Raw genomic sequence first — 18848 nt, 5'->3', positions numbered from 1 at the left:
AGGTACCCAAATCATAATTTGTATGGTCACTCTTTGATTTTATTTCATCTGAGTTTTGTCTTTTACAATAACTCTCAAACAGAATTTGTCCACAGAAAAACCTACACCATGCAAGGTAGAAAGAAGGCTTTTATAAAATTTAGTAGCAAACAGGTCAAGGCAATCTCTAAGTCTCACTTCCACTACAACAATACAATTAATCTCACCTTCACCAAAATTTACTCATGTTTGCCATGGCTTATTAACCAAGAGGCTTTGTAACGGATTTGCGTTTTCATTTCTTCCTTTTAAAGGGAGACTATCTGATTTCTTTGCATAGAACTATTAATTAATCAAATATAGATTATATATTTATATTTCAGTTGGAATGCATTTAAACAATTATTAAAAATTAAACGTCTTTAAGCTTGTCTACAGTAGAAAGAATTTGCTGGCAAAACTTTACTGGTGAGCTGAGCACGTGAAGATACAGCTTACAGAATAGAAGACCTCCTTTGCCAGAGTAACATTTACCTGTTCCTAAACCAGAAGGTAGCACTTTACTATTGTAGTCGTTTACTCCAATTGGAGATGTGACAGTCTTCTGAGTCAAGAACAGCATTATCATCTCTCAGCTGTTTGGTTGTATTCACGACAGAGCAAGGGCTACTTGCCAATAATTGCAGCTCTCAGGGAATGCAGAGCCCAAGGTGCACATCCTCATGGAGTATTTATTCTGTTTATCACTCAAAGCGGAACACCTTTTACATTTTCTCAATTTCCAGAGAAGGTGTGCTCACACCTCATACACTATTATGCTAATACACAAAGCAGAGTATTGCCATTTCAGATCCCTCTCAACCATAAAATCCCAGTTCAACAGCAGTCCAAGACACATATAGAAGTCAACAAACCAACGTCCGTTTGTGTAAATTTGTGCAGACTGCAAGTCTCAAAAGCATACTATAACCAGTATATAACCTCTACACTTTTGACTATGCTTTACAGACTGAAGTTGTCCAAGGATCATCATTCACATAGCTTCAATTCGCTGGAGGCAGCCTGATTGCCTTTCATGCATACAGCAATTAAAGACTGCTCTAACAAGCACAGCATCACCTCTGTTACGCCTGCCATGGCATGGGTTTTGGAGAAAGAAGAGATAGAGCTGCAGATGGTGAGCTGTCACCTATGAGAAATGCAAGAGATTCCTAGTGTTCCCGCTAATACACAGCAACTTTTGGTGGCGTATCCCTAAGACAGACAAAACCTTTACGCTTCTGTTCTCATCGTAGGCCTTGACATAGCCCACATTACTAATTCTGAAAATCTTGGGATGGAAAGTTCTTTGGATATTTCAGCTCTCAAATGACCTTAAGGACAGCTAACAGGCTAGATTATGCCAACACCACTGTGGCCTCTTGTGAGCTACATATTCATGAATGCACACCAACTACAGCATTAAACGCAGAGCATGAGGCTACAGGCAGGGGGTAGAAAGTTCACTCATCTGTTTACAACACATTTTGATTATCATCTTGTGAAAAAGACTATGTTCTTGAAGGACCTAACCTTCATAAAGAAAGCTAGATGAGCCTAACCTCATTACTGACCCTGAGCAGGAAATTGGTCTACAGACCTCCTGAGATCCCTTCCAACTTGAATTATCCTGTGAACCTAGATGTACTATCAGCAGCATCTGGTTTACCCTGAAAGGAGGGTAAGGGAAGGTTGAACTTTCTCTGAAGATGGCATAAAGCTCTTTGGAACCCAGGGGAAGGAAATAAAGGGAAAGCTTTGTTTTCATACCTAGCAAAGAAGAGCTAGGAGTAAGCTAGATGGAATTGCAAAGGGACAGAACAGCATGTCCTCTGTTCTTAGGAATGATGCCTACCCCCTCCTGACTTCTTTGCAACCAAAGAAACTTCCAGAGAAAAAGCAACCAATGGATGAATGAGCCCTCTGGTTAAGATCTGGTATTTCTTGGAGACCCTGAAGTTGCAAATCAATGTTCCTTTAGAGAAGGTGAGAACAAGATGACTTTGGCATAGCCACAATGACAAAGAGCATGTGAAATCAGATTGTGTGACCTGTGTGTGTATGAGCGTCTCCAAAAAAGGGTACCCAGGCCACTTAAGTAAGAATTACTACTGAAACCCAACAAGCAAAAGACCCATTACCATAACAAGGAGTTGGCATCTGCTGCTAACTTCCTCTTAAATTGGGCTTTTGTTGGAAGCAGCATCAATGTTGGTTCCAAAATCATTACTAAAACACTCAGTAAAAGGAGTATATGTTCATGATCACTGTCACTATAGTATTACCATCACTTTTCCAAGCAGCAGGAAGAATTCTGATTCAGAGACAAGTTTATCCAGCGAGTACCTTCTTGTAAGAAAGCATGTTCACCTTGCAAGCAATTAATTCGTGGAGCTTTAAAGGCCAGCTGCATCATTCCGAAGGAGAAGAGGCAGGGACAGAGCCCAGTATTTATAGCACCAATCCAGCAATCTGTTTGCTGGATTTACCAGGTGTTAGTACAGATTTGAAACAGCACTTTCTATATTCCACTCTACACACACACAGACACACACTTGCTGAGTTTGGTAGAATAAAAAAGTCTTTGCTTGTCAATGACCATAGGATTCACCAGTATGAATGCACAGGCAGATTTGACTAAAAAAAGGATTTTAAATGTTTTTTTTTTTTAAACCTCTGACAAGCATCCAAGGAAATCTGCAGAGCTGACTCAATGGATGTCAGTACTAGAGGGTATTTTAGAAACTGGCACTAATGACAAAAAAAAAAAAAAAAAAAAAGCGGCAAAACATGAGAGAGAGAAGAAAATAATTTGTATTAGAGCCAAGGATACCGAGGCCTGAAGAGATGACATAAGTTTATTTTCTGGTGTCACTTGCATTTTAAACTGCAATCTAGAGGCTATGTCAAGAATTCATTACTCACTATAAAGCCAAGGAGATTCCTCAGTCCCCAACCAGTAGTGTCTGACAATGCCAGACTTGAACAGAAAAAGATAGCCCTTTGGGTATTTAGTGAGAGGACCAAAGCCAGTCTTGGTATCTTCAACTGTAAGAATCTAGTTCCAACTATGAAGCATAAAGCTGTAAGTGTTCAGAAACCACATGATCCTGGAGCTTCAATTAAAAACCTCACTTCCAGCAGCAAAGTAAAAGAACAGTAAGCTGCATACTTGGCTATCCAAGTGAGTTTTGCTCTCAAAGAAGGCCACAGAGAGGAGTGTCAGACTCTAGTATAATCGACAGTTATGAAATGTGTCTCAAAGCTCTTATGAAGCTCTAGGCTCCTGTGTCACATCTAAGGTGTTCTCTGATACTATTAGCATGATAAATTATCATTACTTAGATTCTGCCTAAACCCATGCGAGTTTTGCGTTCTCTTCGGCACAGGAGTAGGAATGAGCTCCAGACAATACGGGATGCACGCTTTGCTTGAGTACAGGCAATGACATCAACCCTTACATGATACTGCTTGCATACTCTGTAGTGAGCACTGCACTTCATCATTACATTTGCAATGCTTCTGTAGCCAAGGAAATATTTTCCTAAAGGCTAAGAGACCAGCAGAAAGTTTCAACTTTAGGAAATCTGTCCAGCAGCTGAAATAGAGCTGTTTATCATGCTGCTACTTCTCCGCTTCATCCTCTTTTGGGATCACTGGTGCTGAGCTGGAAGTAAAGCCAGGTTCTTTTCCCCGCCAATAGGAATAAAGTCAGGTTGCTGGCAACATGATAGGGAGGTGGCTGTACGAAGTAAAGCATGCCAAGCAGGCTTTTATAACACTTCCCCCCTTATCTTCAGCACGGCTCATAAGGCAACCAGCAGTTACTATGATATCCTTGCATACAATGACCCCCCATGCCCCCAGCTTAATGCGGGCAGATCACGTCTCCTGCAAATTATGAAGTGCTAAAGCTGGAGGCAATGCTGGCCAGAGGTAGCACCATATAACTACACTAGCCCTGTTCCTGTAACTACCTAAATTGTAATCTTCATTATTCTGGAAAAGATTGCTCTCTGGTAGCAGGCATCAGTTTTGTTCCATTGTGTACCAGTAAAAAAACAGATGCCAGCTAAGCAGCTAGCTAATCTATTTTTATACACTTAGGTCAATTGTCCCGTGAATTGACATATCTAGAGAACAGGAGAATAGGATAAAAAAATTTTTTTTGCTAGTCCAAATTCAGCTCTCAGTATATTTCTGTTTTAATTACAGTTATTGTATTGCTTGCTTATATTGTGATTCAAGAATATGAAATAGGGAGAAGAGGTTATGCAGAACATGCCAGATTCCAGGATGAAAAAGTCTACCATGGTTTTTTGTGGTTTTCTAAGTTAAATAATTATTGCACTGTTACATCTTCCTGCTCACAGATTTTACATTTAGTGTAGTACCAGATATAGCGGACTGATGTAACCTGGCTATCCACTGTGGGACTGAATATTTAAAGAGAACGCAACAGCTGGTTCCAACACAAACAGTGGGAAAAGAAAGACTCGGCTGGTGCAATTGCTGACAAGTACTGGAACAACTTAGCTCATGCTTGGATTTCAGGAATGCAATTAATTAATCACTACTAAGTACCCTAAAATCAAGTGAGCCATATCCCAGCTAATAGTCCACAATATAACGTTCACAGCACGTAAGTATCAGGCAATGAAGATGCTCATTACAGTGCCAGAAATAATATTTCCAGCAAAATATTATATATAAAGATGAAGTAATTATATGGCATGGCAACAAAAAGAGCTGTATAGTTTACAGCTGAGCTGAAAATCTGTAAGAATCTATTTCCAAAGCTGAAGACATATATGAACAATAAAGGATTAAGGGTATTTCTTCACTTCATGTCACTGAAGGATATATTTTGCCCTTGATATGTATGTCTAATATACACACCATATATAATTACACTGTATCCAAGATAGCAGACAAAAATGTACTAATGGAAAACTATTTCCTTTTGTTCTTATTCAGGAGAAAGCAGTTTGTAAAACACTATTTGTAATACATGAAACAATCACAAAAGCCCTTTAAGATAACAATTTTCCAAGTTGCCTGTTCTCTTAGCTTTATACAATGGAGAAATCAAAATCAGAAATTAGACTCACATCTAAGAGTGTATTTGGAAAAGTACCTTAAAGAAAGAAAGGAGGTCCAAAGTCAAAGGCAAAGACCACAGTGACTTCAGTAGAGGGCAAGAACTGGCCACTATGGCACAAAATGAAACAACACTACAGCATTCTCCTAGTGTGCATCAGTTTGCTCATATTTACACCATGCTACAGGCTTAAAGTGTCATTGAAAATCCATTTAAATTAACAACTCCATAGCTATCACTTTTGCAGACAGTAATGAACCTTAAGTGAACCTGTGTGGGTGTATTCAAAACTGCTTCATTTTTTGAGTACCTTTGTAACTCTGAACTAGATATTATAATGGCTATTGACTTGCTCAAACTTAGATTATTAGGCTAGATTTTCAGCTGGTTGAACTGGCATAGTTCCAATGATGTCCATTTACACCAAATGGCTCATTATTAATTCAAGGTCTTATTTGCTCCTTAATGAATACTTCCACTAGTCACCTTCCCAACGGCAGCTTTAAACGCTCAAACGTTACCTCCATGGTCAGAATCATCATACTCAAGAACTTAGTTATCAAAAAATAATGCTTTTTCTCTCCTTTTATGAGGCATACTTAAGGTAAACTTTTTTAATCATTTACAAAACAAACTAAAATACCTCCTGTGCCATAATTAACTAACTAGAATTATGCTTTCATACAGCATCATTTGCATATAAATATAAAAATTTTACAACCCTAAGGGGACATTAAGGACAAAACAAAACAAGAATGGAACTAAAGAGCTAAAGGGACAAAACAGCACTCCATAACAAGCCTCTTTTATAGCCTTGTCTTTTTTCTTACTTATTGTTATTTCTGTCTGTACCCATTCATACATATTTTTCTTCTCTGTTATTTTAAGATACTACATGTATTTTAACTTTATTCGTTTGGTCTTTTCAATTTTACAATTCTGTCTCTGCGCTTCTAAACTAAATCAGGATACAAACATGTCACTAAGTTTGTGCATTTAATACATCACAATGGTCAGAAACACAATTAATGGAAAATATGAGTCTGTTCCCTCAACCAAGCAACACTCACAGCTTTTCAAAAGGATTTCAAAAATTTAAATTCTACAATTTTTCAACCAGATCTCACTTATTATTTCAGTGGAACAGTCAATTATCAAATATACAAAGGAGAGCCACCACTATTTTTGATTACTGTTGTTACTAGTATTAAGTAATTTACTTGAAATACTTAAAAAAATATTTAGGAACTTGAAGCTGAATTATCTCAGTGAGAGCCTGAGGAACCTTAACGGTAGGCTCAGTAACTCCGCTGTGACACATGGAAGGTAAAAACTTTATTCTACACTGCTGTTTCATGGGAAAATATCCTTCAAAGGGGCTAGAGCAAAACTTATCTGTTCAGTAAAACCAATTGGTATTCCACAAGACTGGCAATCTGACTCTGAAATTCCTAGTAAGTAGGTGTACCCGAGTAACACCCAAGAAACTCAAAATGAAAATATTCTATTAAAAAATATTTTCTAGCATCTTTACTTTTTTGATTTCGAGTACCTCTTAACATAAACTTTCAAATAATTATCTTGATTCAAATGTTTTTAATTTTGTTGTGCCCAAGAGCCACAATTAAGATATAGGCACGGATATTATAAGAGCTATACAAAGAGTAGGAAATGGTTTTCACCTTGGAAAGCTTACAATAATCCTGAGGAACAAAGTTTTGTGATTAGGTAAGTACCAATTTTCCTTGAGAGTTGAGCGGGCCACTTAAGATGCTTTGATACCACCATGAAGTTGCCCATCAAATGTACCTTGGTGTATCTTGCTAAAGAAAGTTACTACATACCTGGAATAAATTCCACTGACCATGTTGTGCTGGAAAGAGAGTTCTGCCGTGCTGGGTCCAGCAGCTTTGGAAACAAGCAATATGACCAAACCTCGCATCTGTAAATTATTTCGGCTATCGTACACAAAACCCCTGCAAAAAGAAAAAAAAAACAACATGTTTTCACAATCCATTTTCACTGGTCCTGTCAAAGTGGAAAGAAAGCCTCAGACGTCAGGCTGCTATAATTTCATCAAGTCTTTAATATTCACATTTGCATTGAAATAAGCTGCAATTATTAATCGTGATCTTTTGTCATCCTTTACCTGACACTTACAATGAAATACTACTATTGCAGAGAAAAGCAAGTATTCAGGATTAAATCTTGTTTATTTCCAAGCAAGGAACAGCATATGTCCTGCATTTCATGTCAAGCTATGAAAGGAGTATTTCAGAATAATTCAATGTGATCCACTGTAACAGGAACGTAAGAGCTTTCAGTTTGTTGTGTGAAGTACAAAAAAACCAAAAGAAGCCTCATACTTCAAGAGAAGAAAGGGAAAGGAGGAAAGGTACAACCAAAATCTATAACCTGCTGAAAGAAAACTGTTTACATCAGAGTGGTTATGACCAGATTGCGCAATACATACAACATGTCTAAGTATATTAGGAATAGACTTTGCAGAAACTGACGAAAGATGTAAAGTAGAAGTTAGAGATAAATGAAGTACAGACGGGTTGTTTTAAACAAAATAACTGTTTCAAATGCTGCACCTTTAAATTTGGAGTCAGAAGGAAACTGCCCCCCAAAACATATCTGTTGAAAACAATTCTAAATGACCACTTAGATACACCATCTCAGAAATTAACTTGCTTTCCTTTTTGACTGCAATGTCTCCAGTTGTATTCTTCCTGTCCTGGTCAAGCTGCTTTCTACTTCCTATGTTCATCAATAAGGCTAAATGGCTAGAAGAAAGGATAATACATTCCAGATGCTATTAAATTCGTAAACTAATTTCCAATAAATAAGGGCCCGTATCTCCAATATCATCTAAACATTTGTTAAACAAATCATATAAAGAACTACATCACAGATTACTAAGCACTTCAACTCATTTTATTCCAGAGTATAATTTTAGCCCTAATCACCGAAGGAAATCAAAACAGAACAGTCTTTAAAACATCTGAATGAAAATCTAAGATGTTGATCTTGGAAATACATTTGAATGAAGAAAACAGTGGATGCATTTTTTTAATTACATTTACACCACGTCACAATGCAAGAATATCTTAAGTATACTAATTTCATGTACACAGACACATAAACATTAAAAAAAAAAATCACACTTAAATAGCACCCTTATGTGTGAAAGTTCCTGCGCTACTGCAAATGTTGACTTTTCTCTTGAGTCTTTACAGCCTGTTCTACAGTGATGGGGGAATGGCCCAAACTACATGCTCTAGTAGGAGAATGAGTGGGTCCACCCAGGTAGCCGGTGCTAGACAGCTACTGCGCTTGGTCTCCACACCCGCACTGATTCCAGGCTAATAATTCCCCTCCAGAGAAGCCCTGAGCTCACACTCAGTGCAGCTACCTCCTACAAATGCCACTATCAATTAAAATAAGAGGAGGCCAGTTTGGCTTTCTACCACAACCCACAATATTTTCAGCTCTGGTGGTGTCTAACGAGCCAAACGAGGCCATGGCTTTTTGTTCTGTACCTTTCTAATCTGCCCACATCCCCTTTGCTTCACCTGCAGACTGGCCCACCCAGGACAAGTTAAGGATGAGGTGTACCCCACACACTCAGCAACATGGGCAGCTGTGGTGTTAGAGAAGGTATCATCTCCTACCAAATTTCCAAAAGAGAGCGCAAGTGTGTATGGCTTCAGACAGTTACAGAGTTTGGTTCAACTAAGTTGAGGTTTTAACAACCAAGTGGATACCAAACATTTACAGTCAAAGCTGAAATTCAGCCAAAAGCAAGTACTAGCCACCAATCTTAATCTGCAGTAATGCAATTAAATGTTAGTCTCTCTTAACAGAGCAGTAAAATGCAAATAGCAATTAACACATCACCTTGCTAGCTATCTTAAAATAAACCAATTTAAATGTTTCTAAAAATTAGGAGAACATGGGCAATCAATATTTTAGTGGAAGACATTCAGCACAGATTTTTACTATTTACCACACAAGATTCAAACATAACTTCCTGAGGAGAAACCATGTCACAGAGCCACCAGCTCCCACTTCTTCCATCCTCAAAGATCCTTTAAAAAAAACCAACCAAAACAAACCCTGAATAAAACAGCATAAGAACCACTGAAAGGAAGATATATAGTATCTTCCAGAGCAGACAATGATTTCTTTTGTAGACCAGTCCTGCAGTACTTCCCAACCACTCACACCCAGGAAAGCTTGCACAGCTCAGAACTCTCCCTGAGAGCACACTCCGTGGTCCTGCAACAGGCACCTTCATTTTGCTTACTAGGTACATGTAGTGAGGGATTTTAAGGAGGGACAGCTGCTTGCCTTCAGCATTCTGTGAATTTATAACTTGCGTACCTTTATTCTCACCAAGCACACAAATAAATGTTTTTTCTTACCATGTTCCAATACGCAGTTAACAAAGCGCAGCCAAGAGTTAAACACTTAAAATTCTGTAGATTTCCAAAGTCAGAGCCACAACGAACATTAAACTACCCAGGAAAAAACAGAAAATACATATAATGAATAATATATAGTGTGTATACATCCTGTACACAGCATTCGTAATTGTTTGTGGTGGTGTAAGTACTTCTCTGGCTTGAACGTCAGTTGACCACATTACTCACAACCACACAAGTTACGCAGATGATGCAACTAAATACAAATTTATTTCCCTCAACACTATTTACAACTTATTTTTTAAGAAAAGAGTTTTTAGGAGAAAATTGCTTTTTTCCACATATGTATGCTGGTAAAATCAGAGTGCCTTACTAAATGCAGGATCCCATGAGAAATGAATAACACTTTTTTTGTTTTTAAAAACAAAATACAGCAAATTGTAGTGATACTTTTAACAATCAGAACACTTTGGTTTTTCATGCCTAGTGCTCTACAGCTTGCCAAGGGACAGGATATTACAGAAATAGAGAAGAAAGGTGTTCAACACAGGAATATAAAGCACTGGCCTTTAAATAAGCCACTGCCTAGATAGATACCATTAGAAGTGAAACACTACAGTACTTTTACCTGATTCCGACTAAGTGAGGAAGAGAAGAAAATAATTACCTATGCTGAAAATACTTGAACAATTTCATAGCAATATCGGAAACAAGTGTTCAGAGCTGTTCAGAGGGCTTGCAACACCACTAGCAATGAACGCCTTGCATTTTTAGCAGAAAACTATTAATGAGAAGTGCAGATGTGTGTGGGGGGAAGAACAGGACATAAAAATCAAATAGTGTAACAATAAGGAGCAACGTGTCTGTCATTTCTACACCTAATCATATAGCCTATACGTTACATATGGTTTGGATGTAATTTTTGACAGGATTTTCTATGAATTTCCAAATCAGTAGTCAAAAGTCTAATTCCATTCAAAACATGACTGAAGTTGTGTTACTGCCATGTAACATATTCACACTAAAGCAAACCACATTAGACTTGAAACAAATAAAGCCTATGGTGATCATCCTTTAGACACTAGAAACTACTGCAGCTACTTGACATGGCTTCAGGGGTCACATTCACATTTTGAATTAAGCTCCCAAGAGATATTCTGCACAAGTAACAGCTATACAAAAGTCTTCCAGATGGTGCAATTAGTCTTGATGGGTATGTGGCAGGAGACAGGTGCCTCTAGGGAAAAAAGTGAACTAAAAGCAACCCAAGTGAAATTGTGCACACAAAAAAAGATGCATCAAGCTGCGACTCTTTTGGAAAACCTCTGCGGAACACCACACATACATGCATAAGGTACCCCAAAAAGAAACATTAGCACAATTTTGATTGCTCTAAGTTACAGGCTGGATATCTTGCAAATTACATACTTCATCCTCAGGGAACCGCATACCAAAAAAGGTAGGTAAGTCAAATGCTTCTACAATTCAGTTTTGCAAAACATTAAGAATTTGGGGGGAAAAAAAAGAAGAGTTGGAAAAAAAAACACCCCCAAAAAAGAAAAATCAAAAAGCATTTACTCTAGATATTACCCATGTGACAGAATAACCCATTTGAAAACTGGCAGATTCACAGTTTTAAACACAGAACAATGTTCAGAAAAAATTCATGTTACAGCACAGGGGAGAAGTGCCTAGCTCTGACACATGCGCAGTATGACACTGTACAGGCACAAGAGACTCACACCACCCACTCAAGCAGTGACACTGGCTAATAGCTAATGTGCTGCAAATTACACCTCCTACTACCAGAGTCCGTCTGCTGCAGAGAATAAATCAAGCAAACATGAGCATTTCACTTTATGCTTTCTGTATTTCTCCACATGTGCAGCCATTTCAGTAGACTTTGCAGTTAAAATATTAACCTCCAGTAATTGTCAGGTTTAACTCCATCAGTAATTTACATTACAAAAAAAAAAAAAGACTATTTATTGCAAGCACCATTCGTATTTTTGATCGTATCTTGTTTAAATACTGCAAAGATTTTAAATTATTTGCACAAGACAAAACCAGCTAATATTCTTACCACTTTTTTCATTAAATTAAACTCTTTAAATTAAACAATAGAAAGGAAATACGGCAAATACAACAGTTACTGTAAGGAAGAGATGGACATGAGGGAAATTTCATGGTACCAAATGGGAGGGGAAAAAAACAAAAAGCACAGGCAACTGTGAAGTCAACTGACTCTGCAAGTGGGCGTAGCAGAAGAGAGCATGCTTATGGGTAGTAGTGCTAGTTCAAATCTAACAACTAAGAATACAGAAGAAATTTCCCATCAAAACAGGCATGATAAGGTATTTTGGAAGGGTCAAAAAGGGGTTGTTAAATGCTTAGCCAGATGTTTTTAGTATTTCCCAAATGTTCTGCTCATGATGGAAGCAAACAAGAGCTGCTGGCTTTGCAGCCCTCTCATCAGTTATCCCAGCGGGAGCCCCTCCACCACCACCCAGGTGTGTGCTCGAGCCACTGGCCCGATGGTAGGGGCTGAAGTGAACAGATCACTGCCCTCCTCACCTCCTCTGGCGATTCTGCCCTTCCTTTCCATGGATTTTATTGCAGGTGTCCCACTGACAAGATCAATCATTTTGTTCCAGGTCATACACAAGCTCTGTTCAGCTACAGGGGGAAAGAAAACAGGGAGAGACACGGGTGGTGATCAGCCACTCCTCTAACTTCCCACTTCAGATGTCAAACAAAGGGAGGAAAAAAAAATTAAAAAATCACCTGTTCACACTGCTCTAATAAAAAGCAGCTGGTAAAGTCTGTAACACAACCAAAATCAATTATGCTGGTGAAGAAGATTTATAAGCCTAGGATAATGTCTTTGAAAACACAGGCTAGTTTTAGGCTGAAATACAAACTGTTCTGAAACAGAAACCCCTCTATTCAAACCGACAATCCCAGATGTGACAATATAAACACAGTTTTAAATCTGTAACATCTCGGGAAAGTAATATCTATTTTGCTTAATATAGATTGAGCACTCATGGTTACAGGTGCAGGTACCTTTGTTAAAAAAACCCAAACAACCCCACACTTTTTCAAAATAAATTATAACTGACAATTCTATATCTAGTGCTAGAGGTGAGGCATGGAGCTATTCGGCAAGACTGTCAGCTTCTTTATTAGAAATGCAAGAGTTCTACCAGCCTCAGGGCTTTTATCCAATTTGCTTTATTAATGACTTGTCAGAAGTAAATAAGAGAAAACTCTCTGACATACTCATTTTTTAAACAGATGTTAAACCACTGCATTATAGATGCACTTATCTGAATCATAGGATTTACCATATGACCACACTCAAACATGCATACATTTAAATACTCAGAGCACTCAATTTTATATATTTGGTGTATGCTAACAGCAGTCTATAGTGACTTATTTTCACCTGCTACTCAAGTTTCAAGCATATATTAAATGCCCTTCTGCACAATGTATCTTCAAAACACATTAAAAACCCTGGTCCATCCCAACATCCACAGCCAGATCTGTAGATCTAAACTGAACAGAAACATAACAAAGATGATCTTAATTGCTTTATTTTGGAAGAAGGTTGCAGTAGCATACCTTGTAGAACAGGAAGCTCCTGGAGGAGAGCTCCTAAGGTCCTCTCCAACTGAGTGACTCCATGAGAGTAGAAAATAGCTGCTCAGTTTTCACAGGATTTTGCTTACAAATTCCATTCAAATTTTCATCACTTCATTGCTCTTAGGACATAACTTTTTGAAGGATTTCTAGGAAAAGTCAGAGCATCCTTCAATATCAGAAGAGAGACCGATTTCTTTCTGGAGTTGCTACATGCACCTATTTCTTCAGGCTTTAGTATATATCCCACCTATTGTACTACTTTCAAGAAGAAAATTCCAACAACCTTTTAAACACAGCAATGATCACAAAAGATTGACCCTTCTAGGAAACTATAAAAGTCAGAAGGTTAAATAAAGTTGTGGAGATTCAAATGGGCAAGATGCCACAAAAATAAAATCTTATCATCAAGATGAAGTTTAAGAAACTACAGATTTTTGGGCAGGTGCAAAGCAAATACTGATACTTGGCCTTGGGTACTTGCAGTTCATTGTACCTGAGCATTTACAGCTCCCAGAAACCAATACAGCCTTCAAATTCTTCAAAAAAGTAGTTTTCCCTGGAGCCTGTAGAACCCCATTTAGACACTCATATCAGTCTACCATCCACTGCTACTAGGTTTACTGGTTTCCCAAAGGCAGAGGTTATTTGAACTATTGCCATGATGATCAGCTACATACTTGCATATTATTTTACAGGTTTTTTGATGTACTTGCTTCCTCTAGGATAGGTTATCCCCTAAGATGAATGGGAGGAGTTGCTGTTCAAAAAAAAAGCAACACAAAAAAACATTCTAAACTCCCATTTTTCTGCAAAACTTATGACCAGCTGAGGATGAAGAGGAAAATGTTTTGCTTGGTAAGAAGAAGGGAACCACCAACTTCTTAATTTGAATGAAGACGCACAGCAACAGTTTGAAATCAAAGTTTCAAAAGAGCTGGTTTTAGGTTGCATGGTCATTTAAGATCTGAAAACAGCCTACTATGGACATAGAAAAAAAACCACTATAAAAATAAAGGGCAGCTATAATCAGACATTTATCTCAAAGATACTGATTATTCAGAAAATTCTTTTTTTTTTTTATTCTAAAAAAAAAAAAAAATTCTACCCTCTACCCATAAGATCTTATGAGTGGTACAGGCAGGGCAAAAAGGACTACCTTAAGGATGACACTCAAGACACCACACAGAAAACAAACCACCAAAATGTATTTTTAAACCAACTGCCAGTCTCTGCTGTTTTTCCTGGTCAGTGTTTGGCTTGATCTTGGAATGTGATGTGGATAGCAGGCAAGCTAATACCAAAAAATGCAGTTAGTGTCTGAGTGCAATTACTCTGACCAGCAGCAGCTTGCAGGTCTGGCACCCTTATTTTCCTAACCACAAATACTTAGACAGAAGCCTAATTTTGGTGTGTCTGATTTCTCCATCAATATTGACTTTATTTAAACTTTGTGGGAGGTCTAGCACCCCACTGTCGACCAATATCAACAGGTCTACTCAAGCACAAGACTACCTTTTTGAAAACAGGCACTCTCAGACACAGGAATATTCTGCTTAGTGAAAGCAATACAAATATTTTGGAAGATTTCTGTGAATGACAGAAATATGATTAGCTTCACAAGGCTAATGAATTCAGGCACCTCTGGAGGTCCAGTGTCACTTCAGCAATATTGTAATTGTAAAGCCTGTCATAAAAATGTATTTCGCATTAAATAAACTCTACTAGGGAAATGTAACAATGAAATAGGTCAACTCCTGGCCATTATCTCACACTAAAAATGCTCACAGCATGTTTTACAAATGGATGAAACATGAAAAGGCAAAAATGTTAAGATATGTATTGCCATTACAGAATGATCTAAAAAGTTCTTTTAACCTTCTGTACTCAACAATATTTCTAAATAACCAAACTGATCTTCAGTATTATTCAGATGAATTCATTACAAATATTCATTTCTCAAAAACACTGAAGGCTCTTTACTAGCCATGAAAAAGAGGTTAAGTTCTGTGCTTCAATTGATTGTTCTCACGCACTGTAAATAGCTTAAGCCAAATACGCACCAAGAGTCCTGTAAATACAAACCTTCCTTTTAAATAGAAAGTGAAATTGTTTTAAGTGATTGAAAACCAGGCAGCACCATTACTCCAAATGGCAGCACCTCTACACGTGTCACTATCTACTAGAGTTAAGTGGTTATACACAGCAGAAGCCTTTTGTAAACTGGTGGGGGAAAAAACCCACCTTAAAACACAGCGTAGAATTAGGACAGAATGCAAGGCAGGAATATGTAGACACGGTCACAAATGGGAAGAAATATAAATACTCTCAGATACTATGACAAATGTATATACTTCTAAATACTATATACTGAGGACTTTTCAATGGTTTACTCCAAGTAAAAAAAAAAAATTAATTAAAAAAAAAAAAAATTTTAAGCCAACAGTGGAGAATACAGACAAACCTAGACCATAGCTCTTACCAGTATTATCTTCATTTGATGTTTTTCTCTAGATTACTGATTCTAGAGAGTCTTTTCAGTGAGACCCAGGTGGCTGACTCTGAGAATTAAGATGAATCTGGGTTTTTACTCAGGTAAGAAATATTTTCAATGTGACCTCCACCCAAATTCCATTAGTTCTCACTCTGCTGTGTCAGTATCACAATCAGGCTTGTTCGCCTTTTACAAAGATGAACATAAACCCCAGCAAATCTCTGCCCCCTTTTCCTGCATCATTGCTAAGCATCAAATAAGCTCATTAAGTTACTAGCGGTATGCTTTAAATTTATGAAGTCATGAAAGAAGATACAGCACAAAATACTGAAAGCATTTTACAGTGAAGCAACTGTTAGAAAAAAAAAAAAAAACACTGGAAAACTTTAAAGATTTTCTATTCTTTTACCCTCAGAAAAGACAAGACTTTAGAAGGCTTGAGATTTTAAGCAAACACTTGTGGTTTTGGAAGTGCTGGTTTCCATGGCAACCAGTAAGGTCTTCTTTATATAGCATTATAAACAGATGGTAAAGACCGGTCATGTTTGTTTCTTTGCCAATATATCAATAGAACTGCTGTACTACCCTATCTCATGTATTAGAATTATTAAGTAATTTGGGTATTTGAGCAACAAAAATCTACAAATCAGACTTGCTTAACTAGTACCTTTTTTCCATAAACACATGAAGATTCTCAACAGTAAAGTCACTGTAGTCTATACAGTCAGATTTCCTTGGCAAAGCTTTTTATAAATGTTTTCTCAGCACTTGCCATGCAGGGTCCATTACTACCACAAATATGAATCTGACAGGGATTAAAATAATGAATTCGAACAGGAAATAGAAATGTGACTATATTTACACCCACTGGTATTAAAATGTTCTTTAGAATTACATTTTTGTTGTATTACATTTGGAATTATTCAGAGAAGATGTAGCAAACTGTAAACTCGCCTTCATTATGCCATAATAAGGAGAGGTTATTCTTGCAGGCGATTTGTAAATAATAATAATAATAAAAAAAATCTTTATGTTTTAATCTTTCAGTTGTAGCTATGGCACACTTGTACATACAAGTGTTCTTATTTCATAGATAGCTGGAAGTATCAAAAGAATTTGATTTGGTACAGCATTTGATTTGGTACCTCTCTGGAAAAGTCTGAAGCACTACTAGCAGCGCAAGCTAACATCAATTTTTGCCATTGCATTCAGCTTATTCCTCCAGTGTTTTAGCTGCTTAATATGTTTCATGCCATAAATCAGGAGAGAAAAAAAAAAAAAAAAAAAAAAAAAAGAGGAAAGGCAGAAGCAGAACTCCCATCAGGTGTAATGACTGCATGTCAGGAGCCCAAATTACACATTTTAGATCAAAGTATCACCTGTATTCTAACCAGATTACAAATTATTATCAAACTATTAAAAATATCACTAATTCTGATGCAACTCCCACTGAAATTCATGCCATTTCAATCAGTGCTTGCACATACAGTTCCCACAAAATAGTTAAAAATAAACAATAGACAATTTGTGAAGTCTGGTGTTTTTTTCCCTAAGCAGTAGCATCTCTCAAGGACAAATCTAATATACAAAAAGTTATCTTTTCTCTACCCCAAATACAAATTTCCAGGTCCACTCTTATCCAATCTGCTACCAATATCACAGCAGTTATCACTAATAAGCTTGAGATTCAAAAAAATCCACACACAACCCAAAGCTCTCAAAACCCACTCAACTTCATAAAACAACCAATAATACTTTTTGCAGAAGTGTGAACTATTAAAGATTTGACTATGTTTGGCAAAGATCAAGAGGATAACAAGCATTCAATATGCACAGAGAAGCCAGAAATGTGCTAGGGTATGGATAAGAAGTCTTCCTGCACATCAAAGGGGACTGCATTAAGCAACAAGTTCAAAAGATAGATAATCACACACAATTTGTGTTGCTAGTTTTATATTTATCTGTTTGATACCAGGCAAATGATACACAAATACAATTTAACAGTGGGGTCCATTCTGCCAAAATCCCAGCAGTTTCCAACAGTGCTCAAACTGTAGATACCTAACACTACATAGCATAAAATTCCTAGCTCGGTTTCGTTGCACAAGGCTGTTCAGAAGTACACTTTCAGATGACAAGAAGTCCCTGTTCTTGTCTATGCCTTCATGGATCAAGCCACTGCCCACTGCCATGATCAACATTCCAGCAATCCCAGTACATTTTCATCATTTTAGGATACTATTCACCTGCTGGCTACACCAAAACCCACCATTTTCATGCTCCAGGTGATTTAGCTCCACCATAACATAAATTCAGCATTAATCTTTATGTTTAATATATAAGCTTGATCCATATCAGGTGGAGGAGGATGAGGTTAGGGAACATTTCAACAAATCAGATGTGCACAAGTCAATGGGATGCACCCACAAGTGCTGGAGAAACTACCTGATATTAGTGCCAGACCACTCCATAATCTTTAAGAAGTCATGGTGATCTTGGGGAGGTTCCCAAGGACTGGAAGGAAGCAAGTGTCACTCCTACCCTCAAGAAGGGCAAAGAAGAAGCTACAAAGATAGCTGGAAGTACACAGGTAGGGGTGAAACCTTTACCTAGCATTCCAAATAAATGAGACTTCAATTTCACAGAGCCCTTTTTTAAAAAGAGGTGGCATACCAGAACAAGCATTGTGTGAAGGGCCTGAACTTCAGTTTGGTGAGCATACTGAACACCACGAAATTTGGAATGGAGTGGGGAGCAAAAGGCAAAAACATGTCACGTGTAACATAAGACAACACAGCCCTCACGCTAACTGCTTTATTTACATAAGACGTAATACAAAAAAATGGACCACAGTTTCAAAACAGTACAGTACCATAAGTGAAGAAGAGATGGAGGTACTGTACTAAAGTTTTGTAGTTATTCAGAAAAGGCATTGGTACTGACCACCTGAATTTTTCCTGGACTGCCTGGTGCCAGAGTCTGGAGGGCAAAGTTAAGGAACATAAGTCTGTAGGAATTACTGGAGTCCACGAGAAAAACCTGGAAAGAGGAAGCAATGCTGGAATGTGAAGCAGGAACCTCATTTCTCCCCACTGGAGCGACCTCGACTGCATGACAAATAAGTGGAAAGCACCACTGCTAAGAGAGGGGAAAGAACGAA

The 18848-nt window shown here is 37.7% G+C and overlaps 1 protein-coding gene across 3 annotated transcripts in view; it reads right to left on the bottom strand.

Moving 5' to 3' along the window:
• PDSS2 (decaprenyl diphosphate synthase subunit 2) overlaps positions 1–18848 on the bottom strand; it is a 122297-nt gene that overhangs the window by 67722 nt on the left and 35727 nt on the right. For all 3 annotated transcript variants that reach the window (XM_030007481.2, XM_030007480.2, XM_030007479.2), the window contains exon 2: positions 6964–7095. In XM_030007481.2, the coding sequence (XP_029863341.1) occupies positions 6964–7095 (132 nt within the window). The remainder of the gene's footprint in view (positions 1–6963; positions 7096–18848) is intronic.

This window comes from Aquila chrysaetos, chromosome 2 (assembly GCF_900496995.4).
Source record: "Aquila chrysaetos chrysaetos chromosome 2, bAquChr1.4, whole genome shotgun sequence".
In the NCBI taxonomy this organism is placed as follows: Eukaryota; Metazoa; Chordata; class Aves; order Accipitriformes; family Accipitridae; genus Aquila; species Aquila chrysaetos.
Note: the sequence above shows the minus strand (reverse complement) of the source record. Positions and strands in the feature narration are given on the sequence as shown.